This window comes from Diorhabda carinulata, chromosome 7 (assembly GCF_026250575.1).
Source record: "Diorhabda carinulata isolate Delta chromosome 7, icDioCari1.1, whole genome shotgun sequence".
In the NCBI taxonomy this organism is placed as follows: domain Eukaryota; kingdom Metazoa; phylum Arthropoda; class Insecta; order Coleoptera; family Chrysomelidae; genus Diorhabda; species Diorhabda carinulata.
The window spans coordinates 14,133,883-14,151,382 of NC_079466.1; the positions used below are offsets into that span (position 1 = coordinate 14,133,883).

The 17,500-nt window shown below is 30.5% G+C and overlaps 3 protein-coding genes across 7 annotated transcripts in view; 2 read left to right on the forward strand and 1 right to left on the reverse strand.

Moving 5' to 3' along the window:
- Nucleotides 1–11,219, forward strand: part of LOC130896822 (G-protein-signaling modulator 2) — a 29,654-nt gene extending 18,435 nt beyond the window's left edge. For 2 of the 5 annotated variants that reach the window (XM_057805153.1, XM_057805154.1), the window contains exons 2-9: nucleotides 1,793–2,025; nucleotides 2,081–2,359; nucleotides 2,482–2,721; nucleotides 2,781–3,045; nucleotides 3,336–3,521; nucleotides 4,938–5,220; nucleotides 5,273–5,570; nucleotides 6,936–11,219. In XM_057805153.1, coding sequence (XP_057661136.1) covers nucleotides 1,814–2,025; nucleotides 2,081–2,359; nucleotides 2,482–2,721; nucleotides 2,781–3,045; nucleotides 3,336–3,521; nucleotides 4,938–5,220; nucleotides 5,273–5,570; nucleotides 6,936–7,017 — 1,845 coding nt within the window. In that variant the 5' untranslated portion in view covers nucleotides 1,793–1,813 and the 3' untranslated portion in view covers nucleotides 7,018–11,219. Of the gene's footprint in view, nucleotides 1–1,335; nucleotides 1,744–1,792; nucleotides 2,026–2,080; nucleotides 2,360–2,481; nucleotides 2,722–2,780; nucleotides 3,046–3,335; nucleotides 3,522–4,937; nucleotides 5,221–5,272; nucleotides 5,571–6,935 lie in introns of those variants that run through there. The other 3 variants (XM_057805152.1, XM_057805151.1, XM_057805155.1) reach the window with 3 other exon arrangements.
- A 627-nt stretch (nucleotides 11,220–11,846) lies between these two features.
- LOC130896831 (surfeit locus protein 1) lies at nucleotides 11,847–14,688 on the reverse strand. Its single transcript, XM_057805165.1, has 5 exons — nucleotides 14,385–14,688; nucleotides 14,211–14,332; nucleotides 13,963–14,160; nucleotides 13,728–13,901; nucleotides 11,847–12,096 (listed from the first exon to the last, which is right to left on the reverse strand). The coding sequence occupies exons 1-5, from the start codon at nucleotides 14,517–14,519 to the stop codon at nucleotides 11,898–11,900; spliced, it is 828 nt and encodes a 275-aa protein (XP_057661148.1). The 5' UTR covers nucleotides 14,520–14,688; the 3' UTR covers nucleotides 11,847–11,897.
- Nucleotides 14,689–15,062: 374 nt separating this feature from the next.
- On the forward strand, nucleotides 15,063–15,845 carry LOC130896839 (uncharacterized). Its single transcript, XM_057805171.1, has 2 exons — nucleotides 15,063–15,282; nucleotides 15,332–15,845. Exons 1-2 carry the CDS (start codon nucleotides 15,264–15,266, stop codon nucleotides 15,748–15,750), a joined length of 438 nt encoding a protein of 145 aa, XP_057661154.1. The 5' UTR covers nucleotides 15,063–15,263; the 3' UTR covers nucleotides 15,751–15,845.
- Nucleotides 15,846–17,500: the final 1,655 nt, after the last annotated feature.

Sequence of the window (17,500 nt, forward strand, 5' to 3'; positions counted from 1 at the left end):
CATGACATTGAAGTTTCGAGTAGGGGAACGTCAACGGAAGAACAAGTTTTGATTTTAATTGGGAATATAGAGTGGTAAACCGACGCTCTCCCTCTCTTTTCCATTTCCACTTTAATCTCACTCTATCTTTAATATTAACTCTATGGTTTATACATAAACGTGACGGAAACCGACACAATTACAGCTTAATCTGTTACTATTGTTTCTATAGAACTCAAATTCTGTTTATAACGCCATCTCTTCTTTCAATTATAAAGTCAATCATCATTTTACAGTAAACTGTAAAAACGAGTATGTATAGAAATGGGACTCTATTAGATGAAAATGGCGCATGTCAAATACTTTTTACATTTTAAATGTAACTTCGAAGACGCTCTTCTAATTTTCAGTATTTCAGGCATAGTTAAAACCATTACATTTTAAACGCTTCTATGAATTGCTTCTATTCCAGTTTTCCTGATTTCTACTCTTGAAAACATTCTTTTCATTTTTTCTTAACCAATATCTAATTTGACCGGACTAACGTAGCTTGTTTTAACATTTTAGTCAAGTGCAATGTTCTTTACATCCTTGCACATACATTTTATTTTCACAGTCTACGAGATTGTATTACCTGTATTCTAATTAACTGATTTTCAAAAACTTTTGTAAATGAATGAAAAAAAAATGGTTCAAAAATATATAGACAGTCTGCGTCCCTCGTCTCGAAAATGAGATGAAGATAAAAATAATTTGCTCATTTTCATGTTTAATTTACATTATACTTTGTTCTGTATGCACGTAGACATGAATCAAATTTAGATATATAGGGTGTAGCATACATATGGATTAAAATTTCATTTTTTATTTAATTTACATTTAATTAAATATTTCTACAATAAAATGGATTTCTATAATTTTGTTTTATGCAAAACATTTTCTTTTATATCGTTTTGTGGGTAAAGAATAAGACTGAACGAGATGAATAAAATCCATGTTTTTGATACTGTACAAGTACACAATCAGAGTTGCAACCAAAAATTTAAATCTAGTGACTCCCTGAAGTAGTTCGGGATTAGATCCACGAACAAAGCTATAATTTTCCCTGCTACCACGGTCCTACAGGTCTGAAAACAAGGGTAGCGAGGTGGGTTCATTTTATGGACGATAAGTTACCTCACTCTGTGGCCGCCAGGTCGGCGTTGTAATCAAGAGATGGTGTCAAATTGTGTTAACCTAATAGTTATTATTTCTATAAGTAATGAATTGTTATAAATAAAAGTAGATAATATGTAATTATATAAAAATAGTTGAATAAGTATAAAGATAGCACTGCTAGCCGCTGTATAGAAAATGGGCGTGGTTTCTAGACCTGCATATAAAACCGTGCCTGATTCAGAACAGAGTACATCTGTTTGTAATGGGTGTAATAGAGCAATTTATTCAAACGGACTAACTCCAATTTCACGCCCATAACTGTCATTTAGTGTCAACTTCATATTGTCAATTTTTGTTTGTTTAAAGTATTAAAATAAAAAATAAATAACATTTAAATGTAAACAGCTGTGTTACTGCAACTATAATATTTGCTATTTACGTAAAAATAAATAGTACAAATTCCATTTTCACAAGTGTTTGAAATTATTTCATATAAATAAAAATTTGTTAGTAACAATTTTTTATTATTCTTAGTAAGTGAATCATACTATCAATTTAATAAAAATGTCTAGTACTAGTGTTGATAATGTATCGGGAGAAGCTCAGGTAAGTGTATTATTGATTACATCAACGTTTGTAAAATAAATTTTTTAAGGAGTATGATGGATCAGGTAATATGTGTCTGGAATTGGCATTAGAAGGTGAACGTTTATGTAAAGCTGGCGATTGTAAAGCAGGAGTGGCTTTTTTTCAAGCTGCCATACAAGCCGGTACCGACGATTTAAGAACTCTCAGTGCCATTTACAGTCAATTAGGAAATGCATACTTTTATTTAGGAGACTATGGAAAAGCCATGCAATATCATAAGCACGACTTGACTCTAGCAAGGTAAAATATTCAAATGTGTGAATTCTTAGGGTTTATTTGTTTCATTATTTTAAAGGACAATGGGGGATAAACTTGGAGAAGCAAAATCTTCAGGTAATTTAGGTAATACTCTCAAAGTAATGGGCAAATTTGATGAAGCAGTTGTTTGTTGTAAAAGACATCTTGAGTTGTCTAGAGAATTAGAAGACAAATTAAGTGAAGGAAGGGCTCTTTATAACTTGGGAAATGTGTATCATGCCAAAGGAAAACACATAGGGAGAGTTGGTAATAAGGATCCAGGAGATTTTCCTGAAGATGTGAAAAGTTGTTTACTTCAAGCTGTAACATATTACGAGTGAGTCTTTACACTTTTCAGATGTAATTTCATATTTTATTATTATTGTATGTACAATAATATGTCTATAAATTTATAATATCATTCTTAATGTTGAATTTTCTATTTCATAAATATTCTAGAGAGAATTTAGCATTAATGCAAGACTTAGGGGATGTTGCTGCTCAAGGTCGAGCATGCGGGAATTTAGGTAATACTTTTTACCTTTTGGGAGATTTTGCACAAGCTATTCATTACCACGAAGAACGATTGTCAATAGCCAGACAGTTTGGAGATAAAGCCGCCGAAAGGAGAGCTCACAGCAATCTAGGAAACTCTCACATCTTCATGGGTCAGTTTGAAGAAGCTGCTCATCATTACAAGTAAATATCCCTCAAAATATAAAGAATAAATAGAAAAATGACATTTATTTTTTGTTAAGACGCACTCTTTCCCTGGCCCAAGAACTTTGTGATCCAGCTATTGAAGCACAAGCTTGTTATAGTTTAGGAAACACTTACACTCTGCTTAGGAACTACGATGCTGCCATAGAATATCATTTGAGGCATCTTCTGATTGCACAGAATCTCTCAGATAGAGTTGGGGAAGGAAGAGCTTGTTGGTCATTGGGTAACGCGTACGCTTCATTGGGTAATCATGATAAAGCTTTGACTTTTGCCAAGAAACATTTGGAAATTAGCAAAGACGTAAGTTATTAAAGTACATTGACTCCAAAGCGATATTTAACCTTTCCACTGCTGTTATTATCTTATCAATATTTTCTTGAAATTCATTAGAATGGGTTTATGGGTTTATTTTAGTTGCTTGAAGATCTTGTACCTGACTTTAGGTGTAGTCAGTATCACAGAATATTTGTCTAGACCTACTAAAGTGGGTTGACTATAGAAGGGCGTCGCAGTGAAAAAGTTAATTGATATTCATGATTTATCTGTGATAATGTTTATAATCACGTTTATGTTATTATTTTTTTATTCAGTTGGGTGATTCGATGGGAGAAGCTACAGCCAAAATGAATATATCAGATTTGAAAAAAATTTTAGATATACCAGAAAGTCCGAGCGATGATACAGAGTCAACTAAATCGGATGCTTCGAATAATGTAGGTCAATCGTATGTTCAAAGGGTGAGACGTGAAAGCATGGAACAGCTTAGTCTGATTAAGGTAGTGGCTTTGCCTGATTTTTTATTTCTTGCATGTAATTTGTACAAAATAATTCTTAACCAAATGGCATTTGTTTTATATGTGAATGAATAACTTGTCTGAAAATAACTTGGGCTTCTTTTTGTTCAATTTTTAGTGCTGAAATTGTTTTGCAACATTCTTTTAATAACGTTTAGTGTTTGTGGTGTAATTGTGACAGTAGGTGCTTCAATTCTGTCACAGGTACATACGTAAGTCTCTTAAGAACAAGCGTAATATGTACAAAATAACATTGGGTATTATGCTTGTTGATAAAAAGATCTCTTGAATGTACAAAGAAGCAGAATTGAAGAAACACCATAAACACTTCGTTTCTTTCTTTGTATGTATAGTATGTATGGTCGACAAGGCAATTTTTCTTAAATGTTAAGTGTTTGTGATGTAATTGTAAAATAAAAGGTTTTTGTGAACACCTGACTACAACAAATGTATGTAGAAATGTTTAAATGTGGTTTTAATAGTAAATTTTAAAAACATATTCAGAAGCTTGTGAATGTTTGGTACTAAAGTTTTGATAATACATGAAATTCAACTTGACTGATATAATGAAGAAATAATATCAGTACTTTAGAAAGAGTAACAATACAAGAAAATCTTAGAAGTATATTGACAAGATACGTAACAGTAATGAATGGTAATTGTTTTTAAATCAGAAAAGATCGTAATTGAGGTAGATACTTCCATAATAAAACATCGATTTTATTCAGATCAATGTTTTTTTAAGAAGAAATCTAGATTATGACCTTAAAGTGTAGTAAAAAATACTAATGATATATTTGCTTCTGCTGTGAGGGTTTTCAGCAGTACCAACCTTCAAAAATATAAAATCAGTGGATAATAAATGTATTGCGTAATAATTAGAATAATAACAGTTGTGGAAACAAATTTCCGAAAAAAGAATCCAATAAAAAATCATTGATTAAAATCATTACGCCTACTTCACATACTGTAAATAAAATTCTTTCTTCAACAACAGGAATAAACACCGAACTTATTGATTTTCAGAATAATTTCATCCACTTTTTGTTAATACAGACCCTTATTAAAAATATTTTTTGTTTCCTTTGTTTGTTCATATGAAAAAAATTAGCTAATTGACTAATAAGTACCAGTCTACAATATTTTACCAGTTGATTGAACTTGATACAGTTGCCAAACACCCCAAGTTGGTAGCTGGTGATTAAACATATTTCAATGTTTGTGGTGCAATAGCTGCTTTAATCCTGATCCTTTGGTTGGGGATCTTTTATGAAAAACCATAATGAACCCCAATATTCTTTTTGGCGCAACCAATATCACATTGTTGTCAATTTTATTCCACTCTTGCTAATACATTTATGATTGTAATTTTTTTTATCACTAATTTTAAAATTCCAGTTAACTCCAGATGGAAAACGACCGGGTTTGTCGTTGCCTCAAAAAACTACCATGAAAGCCTCAGTGGGGGAAGAAGACGATTCGTTCTTCGAACTGTTATCCAGATTCCAATCGAAAAGAATGGACGATCAACGTTGTTCTCTAACTGTCGATAACAAAGAAAACAGAAACACAAACAACATTCCGTATAACAACGAAACTCCTGAAGATTTAATTGATATGATAGCCGGAATGCAGAGCAAGAGAATGGACGAACAGAGAGTATCTTTACCTCATTTACCTGGTATTTCTAATTAACAGATCGTTAATATCAGAAACTAATCGTTTTATTTTAGGTTTGCAATCGAATTCTCGTCAAATATTGTCGGATCCGCATCGTTCTAACAGTGTAAACAGTGTTCCCGATGACAATTTCTTAGATCAGTTAGTCCGTTGTCAAGATTCTCGTTTGGAAGATCAGAGATCTCCGTTGCCTGTCGCCGCCGTTGACGCAGAAACTGATCCCCCGCCGCCAACGAATAGTAGTAAAAGCGGAGCCACCGTCCCCGATGAAGATTTCTTTTCGTTAATTATGAGATTTCAATCTGGTAGGATGGACGACCAACGTGCTTCCGTACCAAGAAGAGAAACAAGGTGAAACGCTTTTAAATCGTATTTTACTTAACCCTTTTGATGTTAATTGTAACACATCAGGATTTTGGTTATTTATAAACAGAAATTGAAATGTTCAAAACTTATCAACTCCAAGCCAAAAACTGAATTTTTTTTTCGCTTAAATAATTTACAGGCTATAAAACTTGAATTTAATAATCATTAAGACCCCCCAGACCACCTTTACCATGATTATATATTATGCTTATACCCAATTTATTACTAGCTTAGGGTTGATTTCTTCATATTAAGACCCTTTAAACTACTTTCACAATGCTCATTCAGTGTGTTTAGAAGACACATGGAATCCCATACTAGTATAGAGTTGCTTTCTCCACATTAATGCCTCTAAAATACTTTTATTGTGGTCATCAGTTGTGCTTAGAGAACTTAGACCATCCCATACAGGTTTAGAGTTGATTTCAACAAAATTGAGTGCCTACAGTGCTGTTTGGTTGTCCATAAAGAGAGCAATTGATCAGTACGTTTTTTTCCTTCATATTAAGGTCTTTCAGACCACCTGTAACATGTTTAGAAAGAGTTTAAAGAACATAAACAATCTCATACTAGCTTAGAGTTGCTTTCTACAGATTAAGGCCCCTCAGACTAGATTGTTAAGAAACCATACACTATATACATTAAACTCATCCTCAGACTTCTATTACCAAGTTTAGAGTGTGTACAGCAATTTCATACTAGCTTAGAGTTGCTTTCTACATATTAAAGTCTCCAAAACACTGTTACCACGGTCATCTATTTTATTTGGAGAATATAAACAACCCCATACTAGTTTGAAGTCAATTTTTAGAGATTAAGGCCCCTTGGACTAGATTTACCATTGTCATCTAGAATTTTAAGAGACCATACACTATTCAGAAGACTTTTATAGTAGCACCTCACATACTCTGTCAAATGCCTTTTTAAGTTCGATAAAGCTTTTTGCTCAGCCATTATTACAAAAATTAAATCTTGGTCTTCTAAACCCACATTATTCATTTAAAATTTAGCATCTATTTTTTCTTGAATTATAATTTCGATTAGAAATTTTTCGGGTTTGATTGATAAAGTGGATATATTTTTTTGGAGGGTCGGTAATATTCTCCAGTTTCTACTCCTTTCCTTCTAAATTCCATCATTTAAGTGGCTAGTAACTGTTGGTATTAATGAAATTTCTAATTTGTTTTTTTTTATAAATGTGTCAATAGAACAAGTTTATTACATTTAATTAACAGTATAACTCTATATTTGAGTTGTGCATACACTTAACTAGAATTTTAAACTTTAATTTTGAATTACACTGTATATTTTTTATGTAAATGAAATACTAATGTTCGTTTTTTATTTCAGAATAGCAAATGGTAGTGTACCTCATCCTCCTGATAATTTAAACAACAATTTAAGGAATTCTTCGACCAAAAAGAAAAAGTAATACAATGTTCAATGGATTATAGATTTACATTGTAGATAGTTTTTAACTAATTTGGATTCAAAAAAAACATCGTTTTGACTGAATTTTAAAAATTATATAACTGTAGGCATTCCAGTTCATAAGCGATGAATCAAATACAAACTTTTTTTAAATTTAGTGAGGAAGCTTGTTGTTGCTTGGCATTTTTGATTAAACTAAGAACACAAAATTCCTAAATCAATTATGATATAACAATCCCCTCCTCAATGAATAATAGAAGACAAAACCTAACCAGTCTTCCACTCCTTGAACAATTTTTAATATTATTTTTATTTTGTTATATTTTTCCTGACAAATGTGACAGTGACGTTATCGATTCCATTTAAAATCTTCTAATTTGCAATGAAAATGGGAACTTTTTTGACCTGTTTAGGTCTTATTGGGACTCTTCAGTACAAGTTATTAAAATTTTGTTTTAAATTTACAATTTGTACTGGATATCATTTGATCCTTATTCCATAATAAAAACAGAATTGTAAAACTGTCCTTTTTCAAGATTTTCTCTAATTGTAACACTTTTTTTATCAAATTATATCACTTGCAAACTATTCACTGTCTGTACTTCTTCTTTTATTGCAATCACTTGTGGTCTTATGTGTTTTTCTATTATTTTCATACATTTATAACTTGTGAATCAATCTATATGTTTTTTTTTATTTCCTTTGAAAAACCGTGACTGACATTACCGTTTTTGTTAGTTTGCAATGAAAATAGGAAATTTGTAGACCTTTTTAGGTCTTAATAGGACTCTTCAGTACAAGTTATATAATCTATTGTTCAAAATTTATAATCTAGACAGCAAATCATTTGGATATTATTTATTTTTAGGGTCTTTATCCAATAATAAAAACGGAAATGTGAAACTATATCCCTTTTTCAATATTTTCTCTAATTGTATCACTTTTTTATCAAATTATGTCATTTGAAAACTATTCATTGCTTGTACATTTTTCTTTTGTTGCAGTCTGAATCACCCTATATATTTTTTTGTTATTTCCCCTGAAAAACGTGACATTATTGAATTTATTAGTTGATTAATGAAAATGGGAAATTTGTAGACTTATTTAAGTCTTAATGGGACTCTTCAGCACATTACATTATTCCAAATATTATATTTGAATAAATAAAAAACATAATTGTAAATGACATTTTATGTGAAATGTCACTTTTCCTAATATTTTATTCAATAGTTTGACATCTTTTATCAAATTGCATTATTCTTAAAATATTTTTTGTCAAATTGCAAACTATTCTTTACTTTTACATTTTTTTCTTTCTTTTCATTGCAGCACATAACCTAGTAAAATATTTAAAACTCCAAACTGGTGGTCTTCGAGTCATTTTATGATTTCGTCTCATTTCTTTTTATCTTTATAACTTCTTAATCACCCTATATGTTTTTTCTGTTGTGTTATATTTACCTCGACAAACATGACAGTGACATTATCGATTACGATAATATCTTTTAGTTGGAAATGAAAATGGGAAATTTGTAGACCTGTTTAGGTCTTAATAGGACTCTTCAGTACAAGTTATATGTTCTTTTATTCAAAATATATAATTTAAACTGGAAACCACTTGGATACTGTTTGATTTTAAGATCCTAACATAATTCCAAATGCTTTTATATTTAAATAAATATAAAATAGAATAGTAAGAGACATTTTTTTATCAAATTGCGTAATTCTTAAAATATTTTTGTCAAATTTCAAACTATTCTTTGTTTTTGCATTTTTTTCTTTCCTTTCATTGCAGCACGTGACCTATTAAAATATTTAAAACTCCAAAATGGTGGTTTTTGTCTTATTTTATTTTAATTACTTCTGAAACACCCTATATGATAGTTCTGTTCTATTTCCCCTGAACAACGTAACAGTAACACTATAGATTCTGCATTATATAAGTTGCAATGAAAATGAAAAATTTTTTGACCTGTTTGTGTCTTATCGGGGCTCTTCAGCACAATTATAAGTGAAAATTTATAATCTGTACCGGAAACCGCTTTTTAAATTTTTTTTTCTAATAGTGTGACATTTTTTATCAAATTATGTCATATGTATAAAGTCTTTTAGTTGACTCTACGTACGGTATTTCTTTGTACATCCTTTACCATTTTCTTCAGTGCCCATCTAATTGAATATGTATTTGTACCAATGCTCAGTGGATCAAAATTCGATTTCGTTTTCTACTAAAGTACAATGTTCCTTTCATTTTTTAACGCAATAAGTTTTTAATTTATAGAATCGAAGATATATTTAAATACGGTTAACGCAAAGTTGCCAAATTTTTAATCATAGAAGATATAAAATATAATAATATATTAATTTTAGTCCAATTTATTCTTCATTTTTATATGTTTAAAGATAATATTATTTTTAATACCTATTTAGAAGTAAAGTTTCAGAATTTCAAGGTAGGTGAAATTGTTAAAAGCTCGAATTTCCCACTAAAATTATCATTTTTCGAATACAGACCGTTTTTTTATCCTAAAAAATTGTCATTACATTCCAAATGGGTGTTAAAAATACCACATTATCTATTTTTTCCATGAAAACATTATTTATAAGGTAAATGTTGAAGTAGGTTCATAATTTTTAAGTAAATAAAGCATGACAAATATTATATTGTCCAAAAATTGTAATTAACTATACAGGATGTAATGAAAATATATTAATTATACTATATACGAGGGTGAAACAACAAGATAAAAAAATCATTTTATATATCAATTCAAATTGTATATATTTTCTCAAACGTTTTTCAATTTTTTTACCACTTTCCAAATCAAGGTTATCAAAATAGGTATTTGTTCAAGAAATTTCACAATTTGAAACAAGAACTAGTCACTCTGGTATTAATTTGGAGGAAAGGACGGCTTAATTCATGGATTTTTGTCAACTAGTCATTCTTGCGTGTTTTCTATTAAATCATCATAAGTTATAGATCTTTTTATGTCTCATCGGGACTCTTCAGTACAAGTTATATGTCAAAATTTATAATCTAGACCGGAAACCACTTAATTTTTTTTTTTCTAACAGTGTGTAATTTTTTCTGTGAAATAGTCTTCTTTCTCTCAACATAGAACAGTATAAAGACTTTTCAATTGACTGTAGAAAAGAAAATTATGGTTCTAATTGGTTTGAAAACTTTCTTACAATCTGGAGAAGTTGTAGGAAACCTAAAAAGAAATGGGATTTTTTTTTTCACAAAAAATGTTTTCCCCTTAGAAGTACACCAGCGAGGTAGCCATATACCAGAGGAGTCGTTGTTCATTCTATTGATAGTAGCACTGAAAGTCTTTAACTGATTGTCTGTCAGAATTAAATGTACACTTTCAACGTTTTCGTTAGTTTTTGAAGGTCTTTCTGAGCGAAAATGTGCCAATAAAAAACTCCATTTTCCTTGTTTCACTTTTACAAAAATTATACTTGCAGATTCACCAACGTTAAAACACGAAAAATGATTGCTCGAAGTAGCTTATAAGTTGTACGGAGTCAAAATACACATCCAGGAAGTCTAGCACAACGTAATAGAAAAAAATGTTGCAAAGTCTCAATGTTTTTCTTGTACAAGCACTTGATGATCAGTTTTTTTATTGTTAAATATGAAACTTTCTCGATTTTAAGATTTTCTTTTTAGATATCTTTCTTATCATCCCTGATGTGTAAATTGTTTTGTTATTGTCACTTTGGCCTCCCTCGTACACTTTTTCTTGTATTTTTGACTTTCACATTTTTGTCGATTATTATACTTGGTATTATTTTTTTCTATCTCTGATGTATTTTTCTGTTTCAACCTAATTGAAATATATTTTTTCTTCTGTTTAATTTGTGATATCCTCCACATTTCATCAATTTATCATTTAGGTTTGATTTTAGAGTCAGTCTTCTTGAATTTTAAAATCCTCATAGATCGAAAATAAATATTATCGATTCTTAACCTCAAATTTGAACAATAATATTTTCACAACACACTGTATATACCATTTGTTGGACAATGTTATTATTTAGTATTAACAGAATATTAATATTTTAAAAGACCACTATATTTTACAGAGAATATATAATATAAAATTTTATAAATTATTTATAATTGTAAATGGTATTGTTGATGTTAGTGCCAAAATCTTATACCTTCTGAAAATAAATTAAATAAACAATTTTCTTTCGAGTTTTTTTTGTACAAAATATATCCGGAAATAAAAAAAAAGTTCGATACTATTGTATATATACATCAACAAAACAAAAATTAAACTACATCGCGCGGGCTGAATCTCTGGAAACGGCGTAGCTTCGCTGAAATCTCGGCTGGTCGTTTCGATGTCCCGGGACAGAATGAATTTCTCCTCGATTCCAAACGTCTCGCCTGGTTTCGTATAAGTATGAAAAGGTAAGAGGCAGGTATATTGGTTTTTCCCAAAAAGTGTTTCAAGTATAACGGGGAGGTTTATTTAGTTGTACACTATTAGGACATAAAGACCAGTTAGGGATGGAAGGATTATTGTGTACCTGTATTAAGACTTTCTATGGTGTAATCGCCGTATATTTAAAAATATATTTTGTGTTGTTGTTCTACCTCAAAAAAACATAAATTCTTCTTAAATGTAGCTATTTTTCTGGTGTTTTTCATCCCAATTCCCTACTCCTTCGAGGTACTTAAGCCTTTTGCTATAACAAAAAGGACATTCACATAGTAGATCCTTTGGTGTCTCTATGGTGTCTTTGTTGTTTGTAATGCGTATCGTATCAGTTTTTTTGTTGGGTTATTTGCCAAATAAAATATCCACATCATCCGAGAAACTCTTAATCTAATTTATTCAACACTATATAACGATTATTTATTTATTTGATGAACTTTTTATACCACATAAAACTAGTAGCACCACATAAACTAAACCAAGTCAAAATATATGACAAATGTTCATTTCTCAGAGAAATTCTAGTTTGTCCTCCGATAGGTCCATTTGGAATATCAAAATCGTTGGTAGCATCTAAGAAAATTGGCGAAGCTCCAGTTACTGCCGTCATATGATTCAAATCCCTGAATAAAGAAATGATAAATGAAACTTTTTGTTTGTATTCATGAGTGGTACAAAAAATATCATTAATTTTCATTTTTCAGAAAGATTTATTCAGAATTCAAAATAGATTTGTAATTATTTTATCGTGTAGTGTAATGAATTATTCTGTAATCGTTCCATATAAAATAACAGAGTGATGCTGAAATTCGTAACGAAAGTTCACCCATGGGGGACCTAATTAGCTTTCGGTTTTACATTATCCCAATTTCTAAAAACATAAACCTCAAGACAAGCTAAAATAATGACAAATCCATACAAGTGTTTTCAATTTTTTAGATAAAATATTCTTAGATATCAATCTAGAAGCAAAAAAAAATTGAAAATAGATGTCGGTTAATATGATAAACAAAAATTAAAATGACCTGTATAATAAGGAGTAACAAATATATTGAAAGTAAAGAAGATGAAATAATAATTGCAAAATAGTTAAAAGGATGAAGAAAATACACTACGAGTAAAATAAAAATATACTGGGATACAAAATTCTTGACATGACATTATCGGTGTGGAAACACAACTGTAACATATGCAGCACAAAATTGGACGATGGAAATGGAAACCTGAGAGTAATAGCAGGAAAAACTAAGTGTGGGCAAAATGAAGAGCAAACACATTGGAAAAGAAAAAATAAAGAATAAACGTCAAAAAATAATGAACAAAACAAAACTTATACACATATAGAGAGAATACAGACAGATCAATTGAAAAGATAAATTTCAAGCAGGAAAAATGATTAGGAATTAAAAGAAGGAAGCAAGAATAAAATGAGTAAACTAAATTGAAGAACTGGAGACAAAAAAAGAAAAACGTAATAGGTTAAACATTAACATACTCAGTAGAAAACTGGACAATGAATATGAGTACCCGATAGAAATAGCAGGCAAAACTAAGACAAAATAAAGAACTAAAGCATTCGAAAAGGATCAATATCAGAATTAATAATAGAAAAAATAATAAACAAGACAAAATATTGCAAGAATTAATTGACAAGAAAAACTGCAGACAGGAAACATCATTTAAAAAATGAAGGAAGAAATCATTAAATGGGTAGCCCAAATTAAAGGCCTAAACAGATAGGAGGTTTTTAAAATGTGGAATTTTGAGAGTTCTATGGATAGCAAGGAAAACCGAAGAAGAAACTACTGAACACGATATTTTCTTCAACTTTTGATAAAAAGAAAGATAGAGGGAAGAAAGGGATTGGGCAGAAAGAGGATGTCGTTGCTACTCAATATTAAAAATTTGATAGCACTACAGGCGAATTAATTCATACCACCAGAGACAGGATAAAATGGCCAGAAGTGATCGCAAACATTGATTAATTGACAGCAGAAGAAGTGACAAAGTCTCCCTATCCCTCTGATCAAGTGTTCCCTTTTATGGGGGTGTTTTATTATTAAACATTATCAAAAATAATTAATAATACGATATTTTCATTTACAAAATGGCTGCAAATGTGTTTAAAATACCGAAAGACATATTGTATAAAACATAGATAAAATAAGATTATGATTTTTGTGATCAACTGTCCCCCATCTCCCCTACATAACATCACAATTAACTTCAACTTCAATATATAAAAGAATTTTACCTATAAAAATAGATGTTACTTCCTTCTCTATTTTTCATGGTGAAATTAGGTCTAGGTTCATGAGTTCTTAATACACCGATTACATCCACAACTCCATTAACTTGACCTTCTTGTCTAGTTTTTGGATCTTTTAGTTTATTAGGTACCCATCCTCTATTTATCAATATAGTATCACTAAAATATTTGAATTTAAAAGCAATCTTCACTCAATAATGAAAAATACTAAAAGCATTACTCTCTATTCTCCAACTTGAATGGAGTGACAACCAAATAACCCTGAGTCGTATTTGCACTTCCGGATACGAGTGAACTTTTTGTAGAAGCATCACCTTTCACCAACACTGAACGGGGTCCAATGTATAATTCTTTATCGTGAAGAAATTCACCTCTCACATGGATAGTTTTATATTCCAAATCCTTTAGATTATCCAAACTGAAATACTGATTATTTATTCATATTTTATCAAGTAAAACTTTACATACTCCTCTGGTAATTTAACCGGATGACTGGCAGTTCTTTCTTGTAAATCTGCTATAAGTTGTTCTTTCCATTTTTTTCTTTGCATTTGCCAAACGCCTAACGAAAATGTTGTAGCGGGAATCACCTACAAATTTCAATATTAACTATAAGCCGTATATATTTTTGGATACATTTACTAAAAGAAACCAACCAAAAGGTCCAATTTTTTTTACATCAACTGATTTTATTTTCCTAGTATGCGTACAATAATGACGAGTTACACTTTGTTTCAAATTCAAGAGTTTCGAATGTTGCAATATTTTTAGAAACATTTTAACGCCTCTTAGGAGTTGCTTCCGGACTTTTTAGTGATATTACTATATAATGCAATTTTTTGAAATCATCTGTCTATCATTGCATCATTTAGTAAATATTTTCGTATACTAAATACTCAAAGTATATCATGTAAACTCTAACCTAAATTTTATTTAAATGACATTTGATGCTTATCATCAGTAGCTTTGTTTGATTGATTAATTCCGATTTCAATCAGGGTTCCTTTCTACTTCTTAAGAATTCAAATTCCAATCAGTTATTTATACGTAATACCGAATAGTGACAATTAAACTTAATTAACTGCTTATTGAACTCCTTTTAAGACCCTCAATTTGTAGGTCATTTTTGTAATTTACTCAAAAAAGTACAACAAATCACGGTAAAACTCCTAAACCAGTTCGTATTTAAAGATATGTGAGACCCGCTTAAAAAAATTAGTTAAACGTGTCCAGAATCAACAACACAGATCTAAAATAGGTTGCTGAGGATCAACAAACTTAACGTGCCTTCGAAAATACTAATTGATAATAACAGTATTTCTCATCTTGTTTCAGTTTTTCTCTATAGATAGTTTCATGTAATCATATTTTTCATACACTAGCCTTTTATTTTATAATTTCAATAAAACTGTATCATTTTTTAAATACAACTTTCGTTCAAGACATGCGAACTGACATGACACCTCATCATAAAATCAAGATCTGTGGTCGTAGTAATTGTGGGGTTATGGGTTTTTGAAAATGGATAACAAAGCGAAAGGTACAAAAGCTGTAATAGTACATATAGATTTTAATTTTCATATTTCTAGTTCCTCCAGGCTGGAATGATCCACCCATGTTAAATTATAGTGCATCTAATCCACCACCAAAATCACGGATAACAAACAAACGGATAGCTTTTCCTTTGAATAGCACAAGTAATAATTCTGGTACCGCATTACCAAAGCCGTTAAGCAACCTTCCTCCAATGGTGACAGAGAGCGTGGATAAATCAATATCGAAGGAAATTATTGAGCAAACATTAAGTAGGTTACTACCTTCTGAAGAAAATAAACATTTTCATGACATATGGAACAGTGATGTACCAGAAGAATTTGTTAAGGAAGTTCATTTAATGACAAATTGTTTAACGAAAAATGACAAAGAAGGTGCAATAACTCATAAAAAAAAACTTTTGTCAGAGTATAAATCAATATGTGATATTTGGTTGAAAGATTTCGTGTTTTAAAGTGTTGAAAAAATGTTTGGAATGAAAATTTAATGATGTTTGGTTGTAGTGTTAAGTAATATGTATTTAAACTGTAATAAATTGAAAGTTGTGAATTTATGTGTTTATTCATTATATATGACTGGAAAATTTTAAATATATTATGAAAAAATGCACATTATTAATGAGATGTAATAATAGGTATGTAACAAAAATACAGGCAATATAGCATTGAGGTTGATATGAAAATTATCATTGTTGCTAGACTTTCTCGGCGATCTTAATGACTAAATGTCAGTTTTTTTCGAGATTCAGTGACATTGTTGCAAAACTTTCTTAGCAATCTTTCAGCTAATGGACAAATTCCTTTCCAGATTCAGTGACATTGTTGACAGACTTTCTTAATGATTTTAATGACTAAGTGTCAATTTTTTTCGAGACTCAGTGCCATTGTTGCCAGACTTTCTTGACGACATTTGGACTAATTGTCAAATTTTTTTCATATCCTTTAAAATAGTGGTAGATGGCCGCACAGCAAAGTATTTTAATAAAAAAACTGGCACGAATGAAAATTATTTAATAAAAATGGAAACAAAACCAACAAAACATCAATCTCAAGCAAAATGGCGTTTTGCATTTCATTCAATGCAACTTTAATAAGAACAAATATGTTGATAAACTTGTGGTAGTATAAAAGTTTGCCACTAAATCCTTCAAATTCCTATAAAAATCTTCATTGGTTTAATGGCAAAATTATGAATTCAAAATCCTTTATATTAAAGAAAATTTTTCAATACTGGCAACACTGCAGTGACTCGCCCTTTTTTAATTGTCCCACTGGTGTAGTAGCACATGCTAAATGACTCAAATAAAAATAATGTGATAAATGCTTCATTTCAAAGATTCATTTTCGACTACTAGTAATATATGATTTTTTAGCGATTTTATTTTTCATAAGTTGACGGTTGCCTGAAAAGTTTGCGATCTCAACCTGAAGATGTCATCACTTATCAAAACACACTGGAAAATATGTTTTCACGTGCACTGAAATACCCCCATTAAATTTGCAATTGATAAAAAACTAAACTAAAGGTCCCCTGTCATAAGTCACGTATCCTTAAATGATCATTTGAGCGATAACGAATTGTCAAAATCAGCTGATACCTATTTAAAAATGGCCGCCCTAGGGTGAATAAATGCTTTACCGTAAGTCTCTGTGTAGTTTGTGAAGTTATTGGTTGGATTTCACAACTTATTATGTCCAGTTTTATTGCAAAAAGGCTTCTTAAAAAGTTGTTACTTGATGAAGTGCCAAATTCCTTCCGGAAACGTGGTTTTGATAGCATAGGTAACCGGAAAATATAGTCTGAAAAACAAGCTCTTTTCATCTAACATGAAAAAGGGGCAACTCCACCTAAAGCTATTAGTTTGTCCTTGTGTTTTATATACTTAAATACATCAATCAAACTCCAACAAAAAAATAAGTTTTCTAAATTTTGTGAATTCATTGAAAGCATACTAAATAAAGTGTAAAAATACTCAGTTTCAGCTGTATTATTTTCACCGAAAGTATCTGTGAAGTCCTTTTAACATCACAAAAAACAATACAAAACTAACACGGGTACATACGAGAAAATCGATTGCTTAACCCACGGCCGCCATTTTGACGTATATCTTGGATTACCTCTAATAGGATTTGCGATGACATGAAAAACATTACCTCAAAGTTCGAAACTTTTACTCTATATGCTCCTTGATTAGCTTTGAGCTA